Below are 22,816 nucleotides of genomic sequence, written 5' to 3' on the forward strand. Positions count from 1 at the left end.
GAGCAGTTTGGTTTTGCTTTGCCCCATGATACAAAGAGGTTTAGAACTAGGGTGACTGAGCTATGTCCCAGATCACCTTGCAAACTGAGGCTTGTGGAATGGAAGACTGCGTCAGCGTGCTTCTCGATGGACAGCTCTAAAGCCTTTTAAAAAAATCAATGTAGACAGCATCTTGGATCCTGCACTAATGGGAACTGTGGCTGAGAGTGGAGTCAGGGAGAGTGACGAAGAGAGGATTGGACTCATGAGGGTGATTGGGCTGCTGAGGAAGTGTGCTGTGACGGAGGGGACACTGGAGGAGAGGCTGGAAGGTCCCTTACAGGCTGTTCAAACTAAGAAGTAGAGAAGACGATCCATTTTATATCTCTGTGGGATAATAAACTTCCCCAAGGGCCCCGATGTGGCTCTGAAGTGAGTTTGGGAGAACAGCTCCTCTGAGAAGCTGGATCCTCTTACTCCTGAGGATGTCTACTTCACTTTTGGACAGGAGTCAGCTGCATGTCCAATCGATAGAAAATTATGCAGGACATTATCTTAGTTGGGTGTATAATAATGATCTGCTACCCTTTCCCCTCTTCCTTCTCCTTCACAAATTGCATATGAAAAGCTAATATATAATGGCTCTAAAGAATCTTCTTTATCTGTTCCGGGAGCATAGTCTTACTGGTTGTGGTACATATTGATTATTGATTGCCTGCATCATTTTGAAAGGGCTTCCAGGCAGCTCACAATGGAGTGCCAGCTCTCGTCCAATTGCTTCTCCAGAGCCAGTTCTGTCTTCGCTGCCCCAGAAAGCTGACCTGATTGATGACCTTGGTACACGAGCTACTTTGTCCTTTGGCTTTCAAGTGGGTTTGATCAACGGAGCTCCCAGATAGGAGGCCATATGAACAAGAGAGTAAGGTCTGGTATTTTTCCCTTGCTCCTTCCCTCTGAGGTGCCTCGGGCTGGTTGGGTCCCTGAGCCTGTAGTCACTGTTCTTCTGGAGTCTGCTGCTCTGCGACTCTCTCCAGTGGGCCCCGGTAACTGCTTCCTCCCTCATCCTTCACACCTGGTTGTGGGTGGGTACGGGGGTGACAGTTCTGTTGCTCCTTGCCTGGCTCCCACACAACCTCTGGAGGTGCCCCATCCACCCAACTCACACCCTTTCAAACAATCCCTTTGGAAATATTCTTGAAATATTCTAATTGAGTGTGCCATCTGCTTCCTGTTGGGATTTTGGTAGATGTGAATATCAAAACATAAACAAAGAGAAACACCATTAAACAAGTGGAAAGGTCTAGAGACACAGAACTAGGGACTGAAGTGAGCATGACATTTGTTCATCTTTTCATGCGTATTGGCCAAAAGGATGTTTACTCTTATTTCATGAACTACCTGTTAGCTTGTTGTCCATTTTAAAATTGGGTTGTTTATTTGCAGGAGAGTCTTAAAAAATATATTCTGGACACGAGTCTCACCAGGTATAAGTATTTGGCCCAGATCCTATAGGCAGATATTTCTTGCTGGCCTGTGGCTTCCTTCACTATCTTAATGATGTCTTTTGTTGAACAGACATTCTTAATTCTAGGGGAGTTTGTTTTAGCACTTCTAGTGTTCTATTTAAGAAAAATCTCTGCCTACTCCAGGATCATGATGACATCCTGACATTTTCTTCCAGAAGTTTGTGGTTTTATTTTTCACATTTATGTCCATGTTCAATCTCAGATTGATGGAAAAAAGAAAACAGCTTTATTGAGGTATAATTCACATACTGTTAAATTTACTCATTTTTAAGAGTACAATTCAACGATTTTTAAAAACAAATGTACAGTTATGTAGTCATCATTACAATCTAATTTTAGAACATTTCCACCACCCGGGAAAGAAAGCGGGAGCCTCTGTGCAGTCACTCCCCCTTCCCACGCCCAGCCCCAGGCAACCGCTTCTCGACTGTCTGTCTCTATAGATTTGCCCTTTGAATTTGTGCGTGTGTGTGCACGTGCCCTGTGTGTACTTAACTCTACGTTTCCCGGAAGCCAGAGCAACAGGGAGTCCCCATGCTTTGCGCGGTCCTGCAGGCTGGCTCCTGCTAGGACTATAATTCTATCACTTTTGGGTAAATTATTTGTATCAAGTCTTATCGCAGGCATTGGATAATATAATGGACATTGTCTTTGTCTCTTGCCAGAATGCAGTCTTGAATAGTAATTTCTCTCCGTGCCTTTCTCTGCGAGTTAAGCAATGATCTGTCACCCAGTTGAGGTGAGTGAAGGCATTTTCCTGAGAAGCTACAATGGCAATGTTTATGCTCAGCGATTTTCAACCTTTTTCATCTCACGGCACACATAAGCTATTTACTAAAATTCTGTGGCACTCCAAAAAACATAATTTTTGCTGATCTCACCCAAAAAAGGTATAATTTGACTCGTTCACACCAGATGACTACTGTGTTGGCTGTGGGCCTTTTTTTTTTTTCTTCAAATTTGACAATCTAAGGGAAAAGAGATCGGTGCCCCGGACTAAATAGTCAGGTATTACATGTTTAACAAGTCTTGTGGCACACCAGTTGAAAGTCCCTGATCTAACTGAATGCACTGGGAGAACCCAGTGAAGCCGAGAGTCAGCCGGCAGCGTGGTTCTGTTGCACATGAGTCTGAATCAGACCTCCGGTGAGGGCAGATCACAAGATTTTCACAGTGGGATTCTTTGTTGGGTGGGTGCCTGAAGTGCCGAAAAGCTGCATTGTTTCTTTAGATTTATTTTACCTCATCTAATTTACCTCCAGCTTTATTAAAATATGGTTAACAAACAGAAGTTGCATATATTTAACATGTACAGTGTGATTTTTTCATGTACATATACTTTGTGAAATGATTACCACAATCATGCTCATTAACACCTCCACTTCACACAGTATTGTTTGTGTGTCGGCGTGGTGAGAACACTTAAGATCTATTCTCTTAGAAAAGTTAATGTATACAGTATGGTATTAACTATAGTCATCATGAGGTCCATGAGGTCTCCAGAACTTGTTCATCTTATAAGTGAAAGGTTACAAGTTATAAGTCCCCTTTGACCTACATCTATACATTGCCCCATCCTGGCCCTGGTCACTTGTCATTCGGCTTTGCATTCCTATGAGCTCAACTCTTAGCTGTATTGTTTATTAAAGTAGGATCCATGTGCTGTGTCTAACCACCAGACATCCAGGTGGCAGAGCTGACATTGTTGTGAACATTTAAGGGCCTGGTGTGTCCTTGTATTTTTGCCCCTCAGTGGCCAGCACACTGCTCTTTTGGGCACGGATGCCAGAGGCTGTAGGTCAACATTCTCCACTGAGATGACCTTCTAGTCTGCTCTGGCAACTGGAAAAAGAGATGGCTGGTTCTCCAGATTTCATAAAGTAAGACAAAAATGATTTGGGGACCTACATGATTTTAAGAGTTCTTACCACTTGGCCACCTCAAAAGATGGATTTATACTTTGATCAGTTAATTTCAAAATATAGCCATATATAACTGAATAAATTGATTTGTTGTGTGGCATTGCTTATAACCTACTAAATAGTGAAGAATATCTGTTAATTGCAATGATTTCATTTGGACCATATTTTTATGTTGAAATATGTTCCAGGCCTTATTTAGCCAACATATTCAGCACTCACAAAGGCTACATTCTGATCAGTCATGGCAAAGACCACATCGCTGGTATGGAGAAGGTTGCCTTCTATTTGACTTAATAGTGCCTGGATTTATACCCAGAGTGTATATTGAACATGTTTAAAAAAAGGACTTCCATGCACTGACACTTTAGAAAGCTCTCTGGCAGTATCTGTTACAGGTAAACATACATGTGCCTTTGAAATTCTACTAGGTATATACCCAATAGAAATAGTTACATATGTTCACCAAAGATATGTGCAACTATGTTCATAGTAGCTTTGTTTTTAATAACCAGTAACTGGAAACCACCCAATGTCCATCCATAGTAGAATGGATTAATGAATTATTTATTGATTCAAGGGAAATACTGTAGTGTAGAGCAATAAAATAAATAAATGACTTCACACAACACATATGTTTATGGTGAACTAAAGAAGCAAGGCACACAGAACAACAATGTTGTAGAGTTCCTTTCACTTAAAAGTTCAGAAACAGGCAAAAGTGATGACAGAAATCAGTAGTGGATACATTTTTTGGGGAAGGAAATGACTGAAGGATATGAAAGGGCTTTTAAGGAGCTAGAGTATTTTACTGCTTGATCTGCATGGTGGTTATATAGATTTGTTCACTTTGTAAAAATTCATAGAGCTGTGTACTTTGACTTGTTTACTGTATTGTAATATAAGTTAAGTATTTACTTAAAGACAAGGCAGCTACAACAGTCTTGCCTGGCCCTGGCCAGTTTGGCTCAGCGGTTAGAGCGTCGGCCTGCGGTCCAGAGAGACCCGGGTTCGGTTCCCGCTAAGGGCACGTACCTCGGTTGCAGTTTGTCCCCGGCCCTGGTCGGTCGTGCGGGAGGCAGCCACTCGATGTGTTCCTTTCACGTCGATGTTTCTCTCTCTATATATATTCCTCTCTCTCCCTCCCACTCTACCTGAACAAAAAATGGAAAAATGTCCTCAGGTGAGGATAAAAAAAAAAACAGTCTTGCCTGATGTGTTGAGGAGTATCTGATAAAAGTTCATTTTTGTACATATACTGATTCCAGAAATGGTGTAGATTTTGAAGAATCATGAATAACCTGAAATAAAATGTGAATGGATAGCTTGGCTCATAGATTTCTGTACATAGACTCAAAATTTGACATGGATACATGAATGAGGTAAAAAAATTGCATATCAATATTTACCCATAGTTCTTTGAGATGAAATAACGTATAATAGTGAGTTTTAGTAAAATAGTTCTGTCTAAAACTGCTTACTACTTGTCTAAGATATTAAATTAAGAAATTCAGGTTTATGGTCCCCCAATCCCACCTGCACAAAAGGGCAAGCAGGTTTTACAAAGCACAGAGCACCGGCATGTACTTCTGAGGACTTTCTTCCCTCCCTCCCTGAGGAATTGGGAGGTAATACTTCACGTCCTTGTTAGAGTAGTTGGGAGTAGAATTATTTGGTGGGAACTATGGCCTACCTTCTCCTTGGTGCCACAGGATCTGGCCACCTTCACTGATCTGACCTCATCTACTTCTGCCCCCTTTGCTCAGCCTCATTCCAGCCTCCCCTGACATTCCTCAGACCCACTGTGACACTCCTACCTTAGCACCTTTACCCTACCTGTCCTCCCTGCCTGGGGTACGTTCCCCAAGTTCATCTCAATGGTAGTGCCTTCCCGTCCTTCGAGTCCTGCTCAGATGGCATCCAGCCAATGAGGCCTACTCTGACCATACTATTTAAAACTGTGACCTGCCTCTCTCCTTCCCTCCTCTCCTCCCCCTCCCCCTTCCCATGCACTGCTGAGAAATTTCTGGACACACATAGAAGACAGCAAGATGGAATAGAAGAAGAAACATGGAATTTGGAGTGAGATCAAACTGGAGATTGAAATGTAGCTGTAAATCTGGGGGAAGTCCTTTAGTATTCTCTGAGCCTCAGTACCCTCAAATGTAAAATGAGATTACCCCGTAGTATTGTTTGATAGGATACTGTAGAACGTCCTTTCTCCCTAGCCAGGTCCTCCCCGCATCAGTAGACACTGATTTACACAGTAAAATATTCCAAGACGCCAGTTCCAGATTAATACATTTTCACAGGGTGAACAACCTAGCATTAAAAAGTTGAACCTCTGATGCAGTAACTGAAATTATTATGGTTAGCCTCATCTTACCTACTCAAAAACGACTTTGTCAAAAGCCTGGGAGAGGAGATGACCTGAGGCCTTGGACACAGATGGGAATTGACTGTTTAATTAGCCAGGTCTCTAATGGGCAGGTGATGTTACAGCCCCGGAGGAAGGTGAGAAGATAAGGATTTTCACTCTTGCCCCAAATGTTTCTGAGGCCTTCCAGGGAGGAGCCGTGTCATTAAGAATCATGTTCTGAAGCACCCAAGGGTCAGCAAAGGCGCCATTTGCCTCGGGGGCACAGGGATATGTAATTCCAGTTACTAAGCAACTCACCCTTCTGGGCTGGCCTGGCCTCATTATTCTGTCTGAGGTGGAAGGGACTGTATCTGTTGTTTTTAGAAAGAGAATTTACAATTTCCTGGTCTTCCACTTGTAGAAAGAAAAAATCATGGTGAAAAGTCAGCAAGACACAGGGACAGCTTTGTTCCCAGTGTGGTGAGCACAAGATGAGGAGGGGTCTCAGCCTGGGGTGAAGGCCGTCAGAAAAGGGAGGGGACGGTATCTGTCCATCGCTTTCACCCTTAGTCCACTGAACACTCAGGAAAACTGAGAGAGACTGGTTTGTTGGAGAATGGAGAGCTTATTGATAAGTGTTCTTAAAGTGTGCACCCAGCATTCGAGGACCTCTGACTTGGTAGAAAGGGCAGAAGTGTTGGGCATAGAAGAGAGTTCACATCTTGGGTTCAACTCCTATTGTTTGAGCCTCTGTTTTCCCATCTGTATAGGGGGGATAACAGTGGTGCCCACCAAAGTGATTGTGAGAGTCGAATGAGCTAATACATATAATGTTTGCTTACAAGAATGTGTTGTGCCCACTCTGAGGAGTTTCACATTCTCCTACAAAAGTTCTTGTCCCAACATGAGAAGCTGCTGGTAGACATTTCCCCATGTTGATAGAGAGCCCCCCCCCCCGGGGGAGGTCAGAAGTTGGGTGACAAGGCAGAGAGCCACAGTCAGAGACTAATTAGGAGCTTAATAAATGGGTGTCCAATTGAATGGGATAGCTGTGGTGCATTTATACAGAATACTGTGCAGACTTAAAGATGAACTCTTACCTTTTGCAACCGCATGGATGGACCTGGAGGATATTATGCTGAGTGAAATAAGCCAGAGAAAAATATCATACGATCTCACTTTTATGTGGAATATAATGAACAAGTTAAAGTGAACAACAACAAAAATATGCTAGGAAGGAGAATGAAGCCAAGGGCAGCGAAAGTGGGAGAGCCAACCCCATTCTCAAACTGGTAACTTGCGAAACCAGGAGCCGACATTCAATTCTACATGCCTGGCTTTTTGTCCTGTGTTGGGTATTGCGTGCTTCTGAAGCAACTTCTGTCACCACCTTCATGGCTTTTTTGCTAGGCCGCTCACCTCTGTCGGGGCTACACTTTGGGAGCTTGGCAGAGAGGAAGTTAACCTTCATGTCTGCAGACCCCTTGAGAGAAGTGATCAAACCAGAGTTATACAACTATACCCAACAACCTTAAGAGAGCACCAGGGCAGTATTTCATCAGTGTCCAGATGAGTTCAGAGGGCAGAGGTGTCATTGAGGGTATGGGTAGTCCGTGAAGGCTCTAATGTAGGGGCAGATCCTACAGCGAAAGCTCTACCATGAGCAGGTGACCGCAATATCAGAATCTTGGTAGGCAGAGAGGAACTCGGCTTTGTTTGTTCAGGGTATGGCATGAATGAAACTGTGATGGTGGGTGGGGCATTTTGTGTAGAGTGTTTGAAGTGGAGGAAAATGCAGAAAATGAAGCACAAAACCCCCAAACACCTGAAACAACAGCAAACCCAAAACAAACATACCAAACCAATAAATAATAACAAAAAATTCAGCTGCTTAAACAACACACACGCAGCTTACGTCCAGATGTGACTGCCCTCTTCAGTAGAGTGTGTCCTCACGGACATTGGCTAACATCTACTGACCACCACAAGAGGACCTTTTGACATCCTGTTCACTGTCTGGTGCCCAAGGAAGTCACTTTCTGAGATGTGGCATATAACTTGGGGGAGCAGCTCTCATGGGTTGAAAGACATGTTCTGATCTGGGAGGGTTATCCCCAGGGCTTTTCCTTGGCTCACAGGACAAAAAACCCACCTCATCTTCCTTTATTGAGATCTTTAAAAATCAGTGATTATTACCTGTGGGGGCTGTCCTCCCTCCCAAGAGGCCTAGATGGAGTCTTCGGGGTGCTGCTTCTCCTCGTTTGGACAAAGCTTGCATATGTCACTCTGCTGTGGAGTACTGGACCCTGAATAAAGGTTCCAGACTGTTCCTCCAAGACACTTGAGTTCATCATGGAGAAATCTTTGGCTTTGGTAATCTCTAACTTTTGTCCTTCTCATCTTCCAGTTTTTGGCCAAGTAGAAGGTGAAGAGAGATTGGGAGGCCCTTCATAGAACGAGATAGGAGCTAGCAGGTGTGGGGGAGAGGGGAAAGGGAGGAAGAGAGGAGCAGGGAAAGTTGGGGTGTTCTATGACTGGAGGCAGAAGAAGCAGAGAAAGACTCTGTGTTCTTCTGTGCTCCAGTAAGTTTCAAAATATAATACAGTATTAACTATAGTCACGATGCTATATATCCCCACAACTTCTTTATGTTATAATTGGAAATTTGTACCCTTTGACCACCTTTACCCACTTCCCCCAACCCTACCTCACAAGTTAGTACTTGATCTAATCTGGGACTGAGTGAAATTGGAGCATTTTCATCAGGACAGAAACTAAGAGCCAGTCAAGCAGCCTCATCCCATTTCCAAAAAACTTGTCAAGTTAAAAACCTCTGTCAGCTCTGGTCCCTCTCTTGTTGCACATATTGGCTTGGAGGAGGGGTGATGGACACTTTAAACATCATCTCTCCTTATCCCTGGGCTGTCCCTTCCCCGTCCCAGCATGCAACTTTCAGGGGCCTCCACTAAATGTGTTTAGATGAAAATGCATTAACATCAGCCTTAGCCAATGTGGGGCAGCACTCTGCTCGGGAGGCACTGTGGACACCCAGACCTGCCTGAGCCCGGGTCTGGGATGAATCCTCACCATCATCTGGGCCAGCCTACTGCTGAACACCTGGGCACCTGGAGGCCAGAAAGGTTGGGGCCCAGGGCCATCGGCTGGCAAAGGCAGGGAGGGACCTCTCAGCCTTTACTGGGACTTCCAGATCAGGGACATTGTCACTATGCCCAGCCTCCTGTCTCTTCTCTTTCTGGAGCAAAATGAGGCAGGACTTCTGGATAATATGATAACAACTGGAATTCTAGTTTGTGACTCTTAAGCCACTGGCCTGTGGGAGGAGAGTCTTCAGAGAGTAAACCAGTGATTAAACTTCAGTGATTAAAAAGCGATCAGAAGTAGGGTTCAGACTGACAAACTTCAGAGGAGGGTGTGTCAGGGGAGGGAAGAGATAAACCAAAGAACTTATGCATATAAGCATAACCAATAGACTTAGACAACAATGCTGGTGGGGGGTTGGGAGGGCAGGAACAGGAGGAGGGTATCAATGCAGAGAAAAAGGAGAAACATCTGTAACAAAAATAAATTAATTAAATTAAAAAAATAGTGATCAGAAAGACATATAGTGCCCTGATAACCAACCTAATGTTTGTAATTTGTAGAAAAGCAAATAGGCACAAAGAAAAACTGAAAATAATCTGACACATATACCACCATCAACATTTAGCCTTTATTCTTAGTGTCTATATGTAATATATAAATGCATGTGTGTAAATATACACGTGTAAAAATAGGAATTGTACTGAAATCTTATTTCACCTTATGATTTTTTTTTTTTTTTCATTTTATGTTGTCTCAGATATCTTTGCACACCTTTTTAAGAGTGAAGTCCTGGCCTAGCTAGTGTGGCTCAGTGGATTGAGTGCTTTTCCATGGACTAAGACTTGGTCCCTATTCGATTCCTAGTCAGGGCACATGCCCAGGTTTCGGGCTCAGTCCCCAGTAAGGGGCATGCAGGAGGCAGCCCATCGATGTTTCTCTGTCTCCCTTCCTCTGTCTCTTAAAAAAACAAAAAATGAATAAAAACATATATTTAAAAAAGAGTGAAATTCTGAAGAGATTCTCACTGTTATACTTGTTTTTGAACATTTCTGTGCATTCTTATGAGTTTCTACAGTAGCATCAAACTCTGTGTTGTGCATCGTTAAACAATGGACCAAAGTGTTCTTTGGGTTTAAAGAGCTGATAGATTGCAAGTGATATTTTTCTTCCTCCAGGAAGCTGTTATTGGCTGCAAAGAGTCAAAGCAAGACAAAAGGCAGAGGAGAGTTAAAGACAAAAGCTAGTTCATAATGGCTTATAATGGCCATTAAAATTTATATCAATCATTCTCTGTATTTTTAGTTCCATTAAAAATAAAAAAACACCACCCTTGGCTTGGGTTGCTCTGTAGTCAGAAGAGATGTAAATATAACCAAGATGTTTTTCCTTCTTTGCCTAATCACCCTAAGAAAAGGGGGAGTGTGATATTTGGGGAACCCAGCCTACACCTTTCAGTCTTCAAATATTTGTGATAAATCATTGTGTGTGTGTGTGTGTGTGTGTGCGCGTGCACGCGCATGCATGCAGGAATCCCCCCAGCACACAGAGCATTGTTTCAGGGGTCATGTGGGCTATAGGCCAACTAATTGCCTGACTGCTGATGAGAATCTTCCAGAATGACATTATTGAAGTAAAGCCTTCACAGTGGAAGTTACGGACCACACTGGCTTGGTCTTTTGCCAGAATAAGAAGTAGAGCTTGGGAGAAAAATATGCAGTTTGGAAGAATTAGGAATGGAGGTGGGTAGTAGTCATACATTTCTAGAAGGTCATCACCCAAATAAGGCTGGTGCTAGGGTTGTGGGAAGGAGCGAGTGTCTATTCAGCTGTTCTCATGGGCCCTCACTTGTAGTTAACAGTGATTTGTAGCTGCTATTCCTGTTATGCTTGTGACTTTCGTCATAGTACTCATCGCACTGAATTCTAACTTCCTATGAGGTAGCCATGTCTAGAAATGTACATGCAGAGGAGTGGAAGCCATTCTGGACTAACCTGTTGTCCAGTGGGATCTACTCTTTCCCTGCCCAGCCCATTCCATTCCCAGCCTCCTTAACTCTGTCAGAGCACTGCCTGGGGACACTACTCTGAGTGCTGTGCTAGGCACCAGGCCATTGCAAAGTGCCCTTTAAACCCGCACTCCCTCTGCAGGTCTGAGCACGTGTGAGTGTTCAGCCACCCTTCTGCTGTGGCCTTCCCAGTTTTTCCTCCTCCTCTGCCTTGCAAAGATTATTTCTTGCTGTAAATAAGGATACCAACCTATGTGCTAATAGGGGAGAGGTAGGGGGTTGGGGAGATAAAAGATAAAGTCTTGTGGGTTTGGTGTTGGGGAAGAAATTTGGGGGTAAGAGTTTCATAGCACCTGGAAGTTACTAGGAAATCTGGAGAGGCTAAGGGGCTTTGGGGGAAATGTTGTGGGTGAAATCTTAGGTTCTCTTTAAATGTTCCTTGAAAGCAAATATTGAAGAATTGGAATTACTTTTGAGTACTTTTGGTGCTGACCTGCTCTCTAAACGTGTCTGAGGTGCACTGGCTGAGTCACGTGGACTCTCATAATATGTTAGGGCTGCATGTGTCGTCTTCCCTTCCCTTTATCTCTCTGCCTGTTTAGTTTTATTTTATTTTTTATTGGCCTAGGATGAAGGCCCCCCACCCCCCACCTGAGCAAAGCCTAGCTGTGTAAGTGGTTTTGAATTTCTTTGTAACCCATTCAACAGCTCTTGTTCTGGCTGCTTTCTCTCACCATGTCACGTGGGCCAGGAGCGGCAGGCAGATGGCTCTCGGGTCTGCCGTTGCCTCCAGTGTGGACTGTGTGTCATTACGGGATGCCTCTGCCCCAGGCTCTCCACAGAGGACCGTGCAGGGGTTCTATGCCTAACTGGTTTCCTTAGCATGAGATTAAAAGCACATTTTGCCAAAATTTTAGAAAGGATAGGAGTTGGAAAACTTCAAAATTATTCAAAGATGAGTGCCTTCGAGAATTGGGCCTGGCAATGGTACTAAAGCCTGAAACAGGAAGAAGAAGAAGAAGAGATGGGGAAGAAGAAGAAGAAGGAGAAGGAGGAGAAGGAGAAGGAGGAGGAGGAGGAGAAGGAGGAGAAGGAGGAGAAGAAGGAGAAGAAGGACGAGGAGGAGGACGAGGAGGACGAGGAGGAAGGAAGGAAAGAAGGAACTTCTGAGCACTGGGCAGTGGCAGAAGCTAAGACGCGCTGACATATCAAATAGGATTCCCCAAGCACTGGGATGGATCCGTGTCAGTCCGAGGAGAAATGACCCTATTTGGCAACACAGACACATAAGACATCTTTTAGAACGAAAGCCACAGAGAAAGGAGGGGTTTTGGGGGTGGAAAATACCCAGCAGAGAAACAAAGAGGAAGAAACATTACCGACTCCAAGCCACCCTGCCTACTTACTCAACTAGGACAATCGTTGAGAAGACCCCGATCAGGACCCAGACACGAAGTGGCCAGCCTGCTCCGGCTGCTTCACCTTCTCAGGGAGGCAGACTTTCTTGTCTTCCTTAGGGCCCTTTCCCCTTCCCCTTGGTACTAAAAGCTGCTTGCTATGAGGGTAACAGTGTATTCCTGTCTTCTCAGAGTAAGCAGGGGCTTCTGTGGGCTTGCGGAGGGCATTTGGGTTTTGACTCTACCACAGGGACTGGCTGGGCTAGGCGGTCACTTGTCTTCATTTTGTAGCCAGATGCTCACTTTCAGGCAACTGTGAGGGTTTTGTTTTTGTTTGTTTGTTTTTTCCCCAGTGAGTGTCTGCCTCTGATAGCTGTTTTGTTGTGTTCTGGTTTTCAGGTCACTGCTGCAGTCATAGCCCTACCCCCCCTTTCCCCCTTATTAATATTTATTGTGCACCAAAATGCCTTTAATCAGCCTAGCCTATGTTTTCAATGGTCTTAGCCATGATTTGCTGATTATTACTATATAACAGATGTGTATTCAGAATTAGTACTTCAGCTTCTCTAAATATTGGTTTTATCTTTTGCACATCTGAAAATATTTGAAGTAAACAAAGCAACTTTCACTTTCTGTGTGAGAACGGTAGATTCAACCATGTATTCTTGTTTTTCCTGTACATGTCTCCCCATTTAAACAGCTTTAATATTATTTCTTTCCTCACTGTTTTGGAAGGGTGTACCTTTCTGAATTTATGTCACAGCCAAATTCAACAAGCAGGTACTGTCTGCAATGAGAAGGAACAATTAACAAAGCAATGTAGCCGGTGCTATTTATTTATTTATTTTCTTTTTTTATTAATTAATTTATTTTTGTTACAGATGTTTCTCCTTTTTCACCCATTAACACCCTCCTCCCGATCCCGCCCCCATGCTCAGCATTGTTGTCTGTGTCCATTGGTTATGCATACATGCATATATGTTCTTTGGTTTATCTCTTTCCTCCCCCCAACCCCCTCCTCTGAGGTTTGTCAGTCTGATCCCTACTTCTGTGTCTTTGGGTCTATTTTGTTCATTGTATTCTACAAATAAGTGAGAACTTGTGATACTTGTCTTTCTCTGATGGCTTATTTCGCTTAGTGTGATACTCTCCAGGTCCCTCCATGTTATCCATGCTATTTAAAATCCAATTATAAAAGTTTTTTTTTTTTTTTTCTAAAGCCATGCTCTATTTTGGTTAAAGCTGTGGTGCCTGCCATAACAAAATGTATAAATTCATACAAATATGCTTGAATTTTTTTTTTTTATCAGAGATTAAACAGAGAGAGCATTTTTATGCTGTTTAATCAAGTCACAACCTTTCCTAAATTAACAAATGCTTGTCCTTCATAATAGAAGCAGAATATTTGGTTCACCAGTTTCTCATTACTGTATTTTTGTTCTCCTGTCCATGAAGAAGAGTGGACTGAGGCCCTTGATTCATACAAGAAGTGGATGAATTACATACGCAGCCGCGGAGGCTGCTGCTTCTCAAAAGCAACTCCTGTGAGCGCAAGGAGCCGGGCAATGGGGCCCTTTGAACAAGAACCTTTATTGTCAGAAAGAGGTCTGGCAGTCTTACTTGTTTGCTGGAGAGGGTTCCTAGGGGCACAGTGCCAATCCCAGAAGGAACTGTTCCCAGTGTACTGGGTCTGTGCTTCTGATTTCTGGCTATTGCTTGTTCCCCTCATCCTAGTGGTCCTCCTAAAGTCTTTGCTCTGTGTCAGGCCCTTCTCCCTTCCATGGGTCCTAGGAGCTCAGCTGCATAGCCTTACAGAGTAACTCAAAGCTGTGTCCACCGAGGGCTTTTCCTGGCTGTGAAGATGCTCCCAAGCACTTCGAAGGAAAACTCTTTCAAGGAACCGTTTCGAAAGCCACTAGCTTGCCTCAGACCAGCGTTGAAAAATCTGATTCCTCCAGGGGTTAGGGAGGTATGGGGAATGGAAGATGATAGGATGGGTGGGAACGTGGTGGATAGCAGGGCTCCACAGGAGGGGTGGGTGGGCCTGAGCTCCTGCAGACTTTGTGGTCCAGTTACCAGACCCTCCATCTTTTCAAGAGCAGCCAGCATCCAGATCATATGGGTAGCCTCCCAACTTAAAAATACAAACACACTGTTCAGGTCGAATAGAACTTGTTGGTAGATGAACACAGCTCTCTGGTTCATTAGCCCAGAGCCTCTGTGATTGGGTTTCACACTGGCCCTGTTGTCCTCTCTGTTGTCTTCTACCTGGCCCAAGGCATTGATTCTTCTCTCCCAAGTAATTCATACTGGCTGAAACAAGGTATTTTGTTGGCATCCCTGAAAGTTCACATTTGAGGTGAGCTTCATGATTGGTCATCTGGAGACACTAATTCCATGTCCCTTTGAATGGTTTGGCTCTCTCCTGTGTCGACCTCATCCTCAAGAAGGTTTCAAGATGACTGTCTCAGTTCCAGACCTCAGCTTTTGCATAACAATGTGCAGAGGGACAAGAAAGTCTTCCTGAGGCGCTCTTGGAAGAATAAGCAAGAGCCATTCCAGAAACCCCAGTCAGTTGTTCCTTATGTCTCATTGGCCTAAGCTGGGTCATGTGTTCTTTCCTGAACCCATCAGACAAGAGGGGTGGGATTACCTTTATACCAGCCAAGCTTGAGCCCTGGAGGTAAGATTGAGTTATAGTTCCTGAGGCTCATGGACTTTGCATGTTCCTGTGTGTGTCTGCGTGGATGTGTTATATGTGTGTACACATGTGTGCGTACCTAAACAAAATCTGGGCAATCTACTACAATTTGGTTTGTATTTGAGAATATTGTCTCTCTCCAGGCCTGGTGTTGTGGTAGATAACCCAGGGCTCCTTTCTACCAATGTTCATATCTCATGACTGGGGCACTTGATACTGCTCCCAAGTCCACGTATTGTTTTCTTCCATCTCCACGTAGTGACTAGAAGCAGATGGACAAGCTGAGTTCTTACAACAGCTTGGGCTTAGGTGCTGGACCTGGGTTTGACACACTTCCAAACAAATACCATTTCTGAGTCCATTGAAGAAATCTGTATGGAGAGAATATAATTATCTTAGTGGGTTGTCAGGAGATTAAATGCAAAGTATGTGACATAGCTCTTGGTATATAGTAAGTGATTAATAAATAGTAATGATCAGAATTATGTTTATACCTTTATTCCCGAAGGTAGCCATTTAAACACTAAACCTGGGTGTATAGCAATACATTAAGTATTTGGGGATTGATACTTTTTTCTTCACTTAACCAATATCTAAAAGGTAGCAAAGTATCCTGGCTTAGAGTTTAAGGAAGTGGGGATTGGAACCTGCCATCTGTTCTTAATGATGACAAGCCGTGCTGACTTAGCCAATTGGTTTTTCTGGCTCTTTTTCTTTAAACATAAATATGTTGTTTTAACTTTGCCACTGAACTGGGGAGATGAAGTAAATGCATTATCAACAATCGACTAAAAAAGGAATTAAGTAAAAGAATCAAGTTATTTATCTCTCTGTTTACTTTTCTCCCACAAAGGCCAATTCTAGGAGCTGACTATAGTTCCTCTCAACTCCCTTGTATCTAAAAGCATCTATGAAATGGAAGACAAAGATGTGGGGTTAAGAAGTTCTTGATATTAGTGATAGCTTACATTGGTCTAGTGCTTTGCAGTTTGTAAAATACGTCACAGGGTTTTAAGGTTTGTGAGAGTATAAATTGTGCTTTGCTTACTATTTATCTCTAATCCTTATCCCAATGCTTGGTGCTCACAGGGCATTGTAGGTGGTGGGCACCAGTATAAAGACACAAGTATAAATGTGTGTGGTGAACACATTGTTATTTCGATCATGTCAGTACATTTCTGAGAATACATAGCCTCATTTCGAGACAGCAGCAAAAGTCTATACTTCAGGCACTTTCCTGAGGCGTGGATCATAAAAACCCTGCTCACGTATTGATGTCCTTATGTTTTTCACACCTACGAACACTATGATTAATAAAACACAACTTAGGCAACAGCTCTAAAGAGTTTATATTAGCTGCTTGATTTCTTTTCTCTAGTCAGTTGCTATCAAAACTTCTTTCTTGTGAGAGAATCAACAGAATTTTGACACAAAAAACAAGTCCCTGTACTTGAAATCTTTGATAACCACGTCTCCATGTAGACCTTAAAGGATTTAGGCGGAGGTGGGCTGATCCCACCGTGTCTGAGGACTCTCCAATGCCAGGACGGCACTGTCTTGCCTGAGGTGCACTGTGAGCTCCCAGACCCCAGGTTTTCTGTGAGAGAAAACAGGGCTATATTCCTTCCTTCCTTCCTTCCTTCCTTCCTTCCTTCCTTCCTTCCTTCCTTCCTTCCTTCCTTCCTTCCTTCCTTCCTTCCTTCCGGGACCCCTGTGTGCCTGGCACTACATCAGGCAGCAGGGTGGGGTGGTGAACAGTGGCCTCCACCCTCAGAAACCTCAGGAGGAAGCAAGTGGGGGACCAGGGGCAGTTCACTACAAGTCCGGGGGGTGGAAGGTGGGCAGGACCGGAGTTCTCCAAGCCCCTCCCCTGCATGAAGTATGTGGGGCGAGCAGCTGGACTTCTGACCCTCACACACCTGACCCTGAATGAGCACAACTAACCCTCGGCATTGAGCCTGGGTGACCTTTTATTTAGTGCAAGAGCTGGGTTTAGCGCACAGAAACGCTAATAGAAACTTAACTGGCTGAAGCTCACTGACTTCCAGGCAGGAGTGGAGCAGCCGAATGGGAGGCTGGAGGCTGGTCTCCTTGGTGCGCAGCACAGACACGGAGAGTCTCAGGATGACGAGGCTGGCTGGCAGCTGGCAGACGCAGGGGCAGCTTGTACGCTCAAGGTTGGGAAAGACTGACTTTTCTGAGATGACGACTAGATAATTCTAAGGGGAAATGGGCTTTTTGTTCTTCCTAGTGACTTCTGGAGACTGGCACAAGTTTTGCACTTCTCAAGGTTAAGGTAATTTCCCTCGACCAGTGCTGCTCAGACTTGAATGAGCATGTACCAACTGGAGGACCTTGCTGAAAGGTGGGTTAGGTCTGGAGAAGTGCCCAAGGTTCTGTTTCCAACCAGCTCCAACCTGGCGATGCTGAGGCCGCTGCTCTGTGGTATTGCTGGTCTGCGGGAGGTGCTCTGAGGCACAGGGACCTAGAACCTACCCGATGGCCTGGAAACATGGGAACTGGCCTCACCTGCTGTGTGGAAGGCATCGATTCCTGCTTCAGCCACACTTACACACGGCGGCCACCCCATTGTCTGCAGAGGCATTTCCTTCTCTCAAGGGTCCTAGGTACTCTGAGGGGATGTGGCTGGAGAGTATGTATTGGTTGCTGTGTTTAATCATTAAGAAAAATCTTTGTTGTGCTTTGCAATCCATCTGCAGGGCAAAATGCCAGCAGTACCTGTCACGCAGGATCAAGGTCTGCTCAACCCCACATCCTTACAGGGCATCGCCTTGACCCACGTCTCCTGTGTGTCTCACTTGTAGTGAGGGTGGTTCACGTAATCAGTCCTGCAGAAAGCTCAGCAACCTGATTATAAAATGATGAGCTTGTGTTACGTCCAGTGATCTGATCCTGCAGCAGCCTCGTTAAAATGATGGTTACAGAATAAATCGGTAAAGGGAACAAAACTCATTGATTATATTTGGCTTTAGCTGTCATCAGACAGAGTTGGTCATCTGGGCCTCCTGGCTTAAAAACAATGGCAGAAATCTAAAAGCAACTTTTATTTGGACGTTTTGTCCCTTTTGAGCTAACATCCAATGGGTTCCCCCAGAAGGAAAGGAAAGGTTCAAGGTCCATCTGAAATCAAACTCAAAGTGGATTCAGGAAGTTGGAGGCTTCACATCACAGTACGGTTTAAAAGCCCAGTCTCCATTCAGTGCAGTGCGTCCCAGGCCAGCAAGCGGCCTCCGCCCATTTCCCAAGCCGAGGGCACCACTTTCTATCGAAAAGATGATCATGTACCAACCGATCTTCCCCAATTACTTTCAGTGGATTTGGAAGGGTGGCTCGCTTAACACTTCTTCATTTGTTGTTATCGGTCACATTCCATCCCTGAAACATTCCGTGGGTCTGTCAGCGACTTTGATTGAAGCAGAAACTTATCTTATCAAATATCCTGAGGAGGGCTTGGAGAGGTCTTTGCAGTTAAAAGGAGTTTGTTGTAATGGTATTTATTCTAATCAGATTTGGCTGACACATCTCTCACATGTAGAATTTTAGAAGGAAAAATAATCTAACCAACTTAGACATCATCTAGTCCAACCAACTTATCATACTGCCGAGGAGTTTGCCAAGGTCATCAGGACTTGTCTTTGAACCCAGTCCTGGGCTCCCCCTAGTCTCCCACAGTGCATTTCTGTGTTGCTCTATGGGTGTGGTTTGGTGGCTGTGTGGAGTGTTCTATCTGATAGCGTTCACTGCATTTCTCCGCCATCCAGACCCTGCCTTCTCGCAGAGTGCAGTGGACTCACCAATGCTCCAGGGAGAGGGAATGGCATGGTAGGAGCCCGGGTTCTACAGTTCGGTGTTCTGGGTCAATTACTAGCTCTGTACATGTTGTGTGACGTGGGCAAGCCACTGAGCCTGTCCAAGCCTCAGTTTCTTCAGATGTAAAATGGGGACCTTCCTCATAGGATAGTGGGGATTGAATAAATGAATGCCTACTACAGAGCAATTGGACCAAGCAGTCAGGTGCTTTGTATGTGGATTTGTAAACTATGGGTTTCCACTAGGTATTGAGTTGTGAAATCAGTGTTCTGAATCATAAATAGCATTAGAAAAATCAAATGGTATATAATAAAATAAAATAGAACAAATTAGATAGCATTGAATTTATGGTGTTCCTTTGGTTTTGTGTGTGTGTGTGTGTGTGTGTGTGTGTGTAGTGCGTGAGATGGCTCACAGTGTGAAATGTATTTCTCACTGCGGACTGTAGTTCAGAGTTTGAGAGTCTCAGCTCCAGGGAAGGGAGTGAGTGAGTCCATTTCTCTCAGCCCAGGCCTGTCACTGAATAAGGCACACTTTAGCATGAATGCACAAGGTGAGCTCTGGCTGAAACTGAATTGTGCTTCCTTTGCAGAGAGAGACCAAAGGGCAGTTTCTGATTGACCACATCTGCAACTACTACAGTCTGCTGGAGAAGGACTACTTTGGCATCCGTTATGTGGACCCAGAGAAGCAGCGGGTAAGAGCTGACCTCTAGCTGGACCCATTTGGGGGAGTCACTCAGGCTACGGGGTGCTGAAGAGGTTCCTCTCAGAACAATCAGGGTGCACTCTTGTTCTTGTGATTATTGATGGTTATTGACCACGTGAAACTGACCAGCCTGGGGTGTGTGTGTGTAAGTGTGTAAGAGTCTGGCATTGTTCCCACTGGACTGGCTGGGGCAAGAGAAGAGAACATTTACCAGAAGTTGCTCTCCCTTGGTGGGAGACAAAATGTTCCTGTGCCCTTTAAACCCAAAGTTTACCAAAGCTCTTCAAACAGTGGCTACATAAAGTCTAATTATTGAGAAAATCTACTCCTTACTATAAAAAGTTACTGGTACACAGGAGAACAGGGCAGTGCCTGTTTAATGGGTACAAGGTTTTCTTTTGGGGTAAAGAAAATGTTTGGAAGTTGATATAGGTGGTGATTTTACAACATCATGAATACACTAAATATCACTGAAAGTACACTTTAAAAATGTTAATTTTATGTTATGTGAATGCAACCTCAATTTTAAAAAGCTTTGGCAGATGAAGGGCTGAGAAACCTTGAGAGCTGCTCCTTGGGCACCACTAACTTTGGCTGCCCCCATTGCATTCCTGCTCTTTCTGATCTCTGTTGGTGTTTCCGAGTGAGCAGGGGAGTTGTGCCTTCTGGTTGGTGTACCAGCCTAACTGTGTCCAGGCATGGCATGTGTCAGAGTCACAGTGATGTGTCCCTCACATCCACAAGGCGCCAGGCATCTCCATCCCCGCTCCCACCACCTGGGGCTTCTCATTCCACAGCCCTGCTGTGGGTCCCAGGTCCGGGCTAGGTGTTCCTGTGTCCGCTTCTCCCCCTGGCCCCGCCACACAGGGCAATGTGTGCAAGGCTCAGCGGGTGGTCAGGGATGGGCGACCAGACCCCTCAGACTTCTTCAATTTTCTTTCTCACCAATGCCCTGGTCATCTTCCTGTCCCCTTTCCTCTCCATAGAACACCATCAGGTTCTTGATTTTCTGTTTACTGACCTAACACAACAAGGAGAAGCATTTTATTTATTTATTTATTTATTTATTTATTTATTTATTTATTTATTTATTTTGTAAAGGAGGAGGATGTTTGAGGAATAGATTAGGTTTTCTTCTGAAACATGGAGAATCTCACTAGTCTCTTGGAGTGTCCAGTAGGACCTAATCTTCTACAATGTGGGGAATACAATGTGGGGCTCAGAAGAAGGAGGTTTTCATTCTGTAGCACTGGCAGGAACCCTTTAATGGGCCAAACATTTACCTGAGTGACAGGAAGGTAGTAGGACCCTGAGGAGGATATAGAGCTAATGTGAGGTCACCGAGGGGATTTGTGTGGCATTTACTACTAATTAACAGTGGTTCCCAGACCTGGCCCTGCAGCAAAATCCCTTAGGTGTTTGCTAAATATGCTTAGTGTGGACCCTATTCTAGACCTCCCGAGTCAGAACCCTGGGTTTAGGCCAAGGCACATGTATTCTAATACATCCTGATTCTACTTCTGGCTCAACATCCCAGCGTTGGTCTTCTGCAGTGTTGGGACCGTGGCATAAAGATACCCATAGATATAACTTCTTATGGCCTATGAAGGTGTTACCCGTTATGGAGAGAGAAACAGGCTCAAAGACATTGTTACTTACCTACAATCTCACAGCTAGTAAGTGGCGAAGTGAGAATTTGAGTTTGGGATTATGGTTTAAACTCCAATCCCTGTATGCCAAAGTTCTGTGGACTATATTAATCATCTAACACCACTGAAAAGAGTTTTTGTTGTGTGTATGCAAACTTCCATTTTAAGTTCTAAACAGCCAACCTACAGAAGTAATTCTAACTACACTTAGTTGAACATCATGTACCAGGAAGTTCGCTCATGTGGTCTCTAGTCTTCCCTGAAACACTGCAAGGAAGGGGGCACTGAGGTGCAGAAAGGGCCGTGGCTGGCCCAGGGCCACATAGCTGGTAACTGTTGGCGGAAGGATGGGATTTGGACTCATATTCTTTCCATTTCATCTCCCACATGAAAACTTGAAACATAGTCTAGACAGGGATCTATAACCTTTTTCTGTAAAGGACCATATTGAAAATATTTTCAGCTTTGTGACCCACACAGCCTCTGTTATAATTTCTCAATTATTCTTTCGATTATGGAAAGCAGCCATAGATAATATCTAAAGTAATGGATGTGGCTGTGTTCTAAAAAAAAAAACAACTTTTCCAGTAAAAGTATTTTATAAAAAATAGGCAATTAGCCATAGTTGGCTGACCCAATGCCTAGACAATAGCTGGAAACCACTTAAACGCATTAACCGTCTTCATATTTCTTGACTCTCTCATTGGGGAGATATTGGCTAAAACATTAAGAGAAGTGTTTAGAATAGAAATCAGAGATATCACTATGAACTCATGATGTTTACAAAACACGCATCGATAGATATAGAAATAAATATAGGTGTGTGATGTGGGATAATACATATTTATATTTATATAAATATATAAATAGGTTCTGACCACCAAGATGGCCTAGAAATGCTGACATCACAGTAGCAGTGAGCACACCTAGCCCCTAGACCTTGGTTTCTAATACCATTCTCCAGCGAAAGGAACATGGCTCATTGCAGAAATGGCTGATGCTAGGGCTGGGACAGGGAAATCACAAGATGAATCTGAAGCATTTTGTAGTGCCTGAAGGTAAGGAAGTGCTCATAAAGCTAAAAGATAGGGTCCTGAAAGAATTTCCAGTGGCCCAAGCTAGAACAATAGGAGTGGCAAAAATAACTAACAATAGTATTAATTGTAATCCCTAGAATAAAATAAAGATCCATGAGTCCATATGGATATAAATAAGATAAATGAATAAATAAATAAAAGCGGGAGAAGTGGCAGCTCTTCCTAACAGAAGAATTACAATTAATAAATGTAGTCTCGCCTGGCCAGTGTGGCTCAGTGGATTGAGCGTCAGCCCATGGACTGAGAGGTCCTGGTCAGGGCACATGCCCGGATTTCAGGTTCCATCCCCAGAAGGGGGCATGCAGGAGGCAGCCAATTGATGTATCTCTTTCATATAGATGTTTCTATCTCTCTCTTTCTCTAAAAAGTCAATAAAAACATATTTAAAGAAAATAAATATAGAAGGAATGGGAGAAACAGGAAACACACTGGAATACCACAGTACTTGTTGTGGGCTAAAATTAGTGGGCAAAAGCTTGAGGAGAAACCTGTTTCAAAGCCTCAGATAATCACCCCCACCTTGATACTTTTTAATTACAAAGT

At 44.0% G+C, this 22,816-nt stretch overlaps 1 protein-coding gene across 3 annotated transcripts in view; it reads left to right on the forward strand.

Annotated features, from left to right (window-relative positions):
• Positions 1-22,816, forward strand: part of FRMD3 (FERM domain containing 3) — a 270,211-nt gene that overhangs the window by 113,773 nt on the left and 133,622 nt on the right. For 2 of the 3 annotated variants that reach the window (XM_036261444.1, XM_036261445.1), the window contains exon 2: positions 19,412-19,516. In XM_036261444.1, the coding sequence (XP_036117337.1) occupies positions 19,412-19,516 (105 nt within the window). Of the gene's footprint in view, positions 1-19,411; positions 19,517-22,816 lie in introns of those variants that run through there. The other variant, XM_036261446.1, reaches the window with a different exon arrangement.

Source organism: Molossus molossus, unplaced genomic scaffold (genome assembly GCF_014108415.1).
Source record: "Molossus molossus isolate mMolMol1 unplaced genomic scaffold, mMolMol1.p scaffold_m16_p_14, whole genome shotgun sequence".
Classification (NCBI taxonomy): domain Eukaryota; kingdom Metazoa; phylum Chordata; class Mammalia; order Chiroptera; family Molossidae; genus Molossus; species Molossus molossus.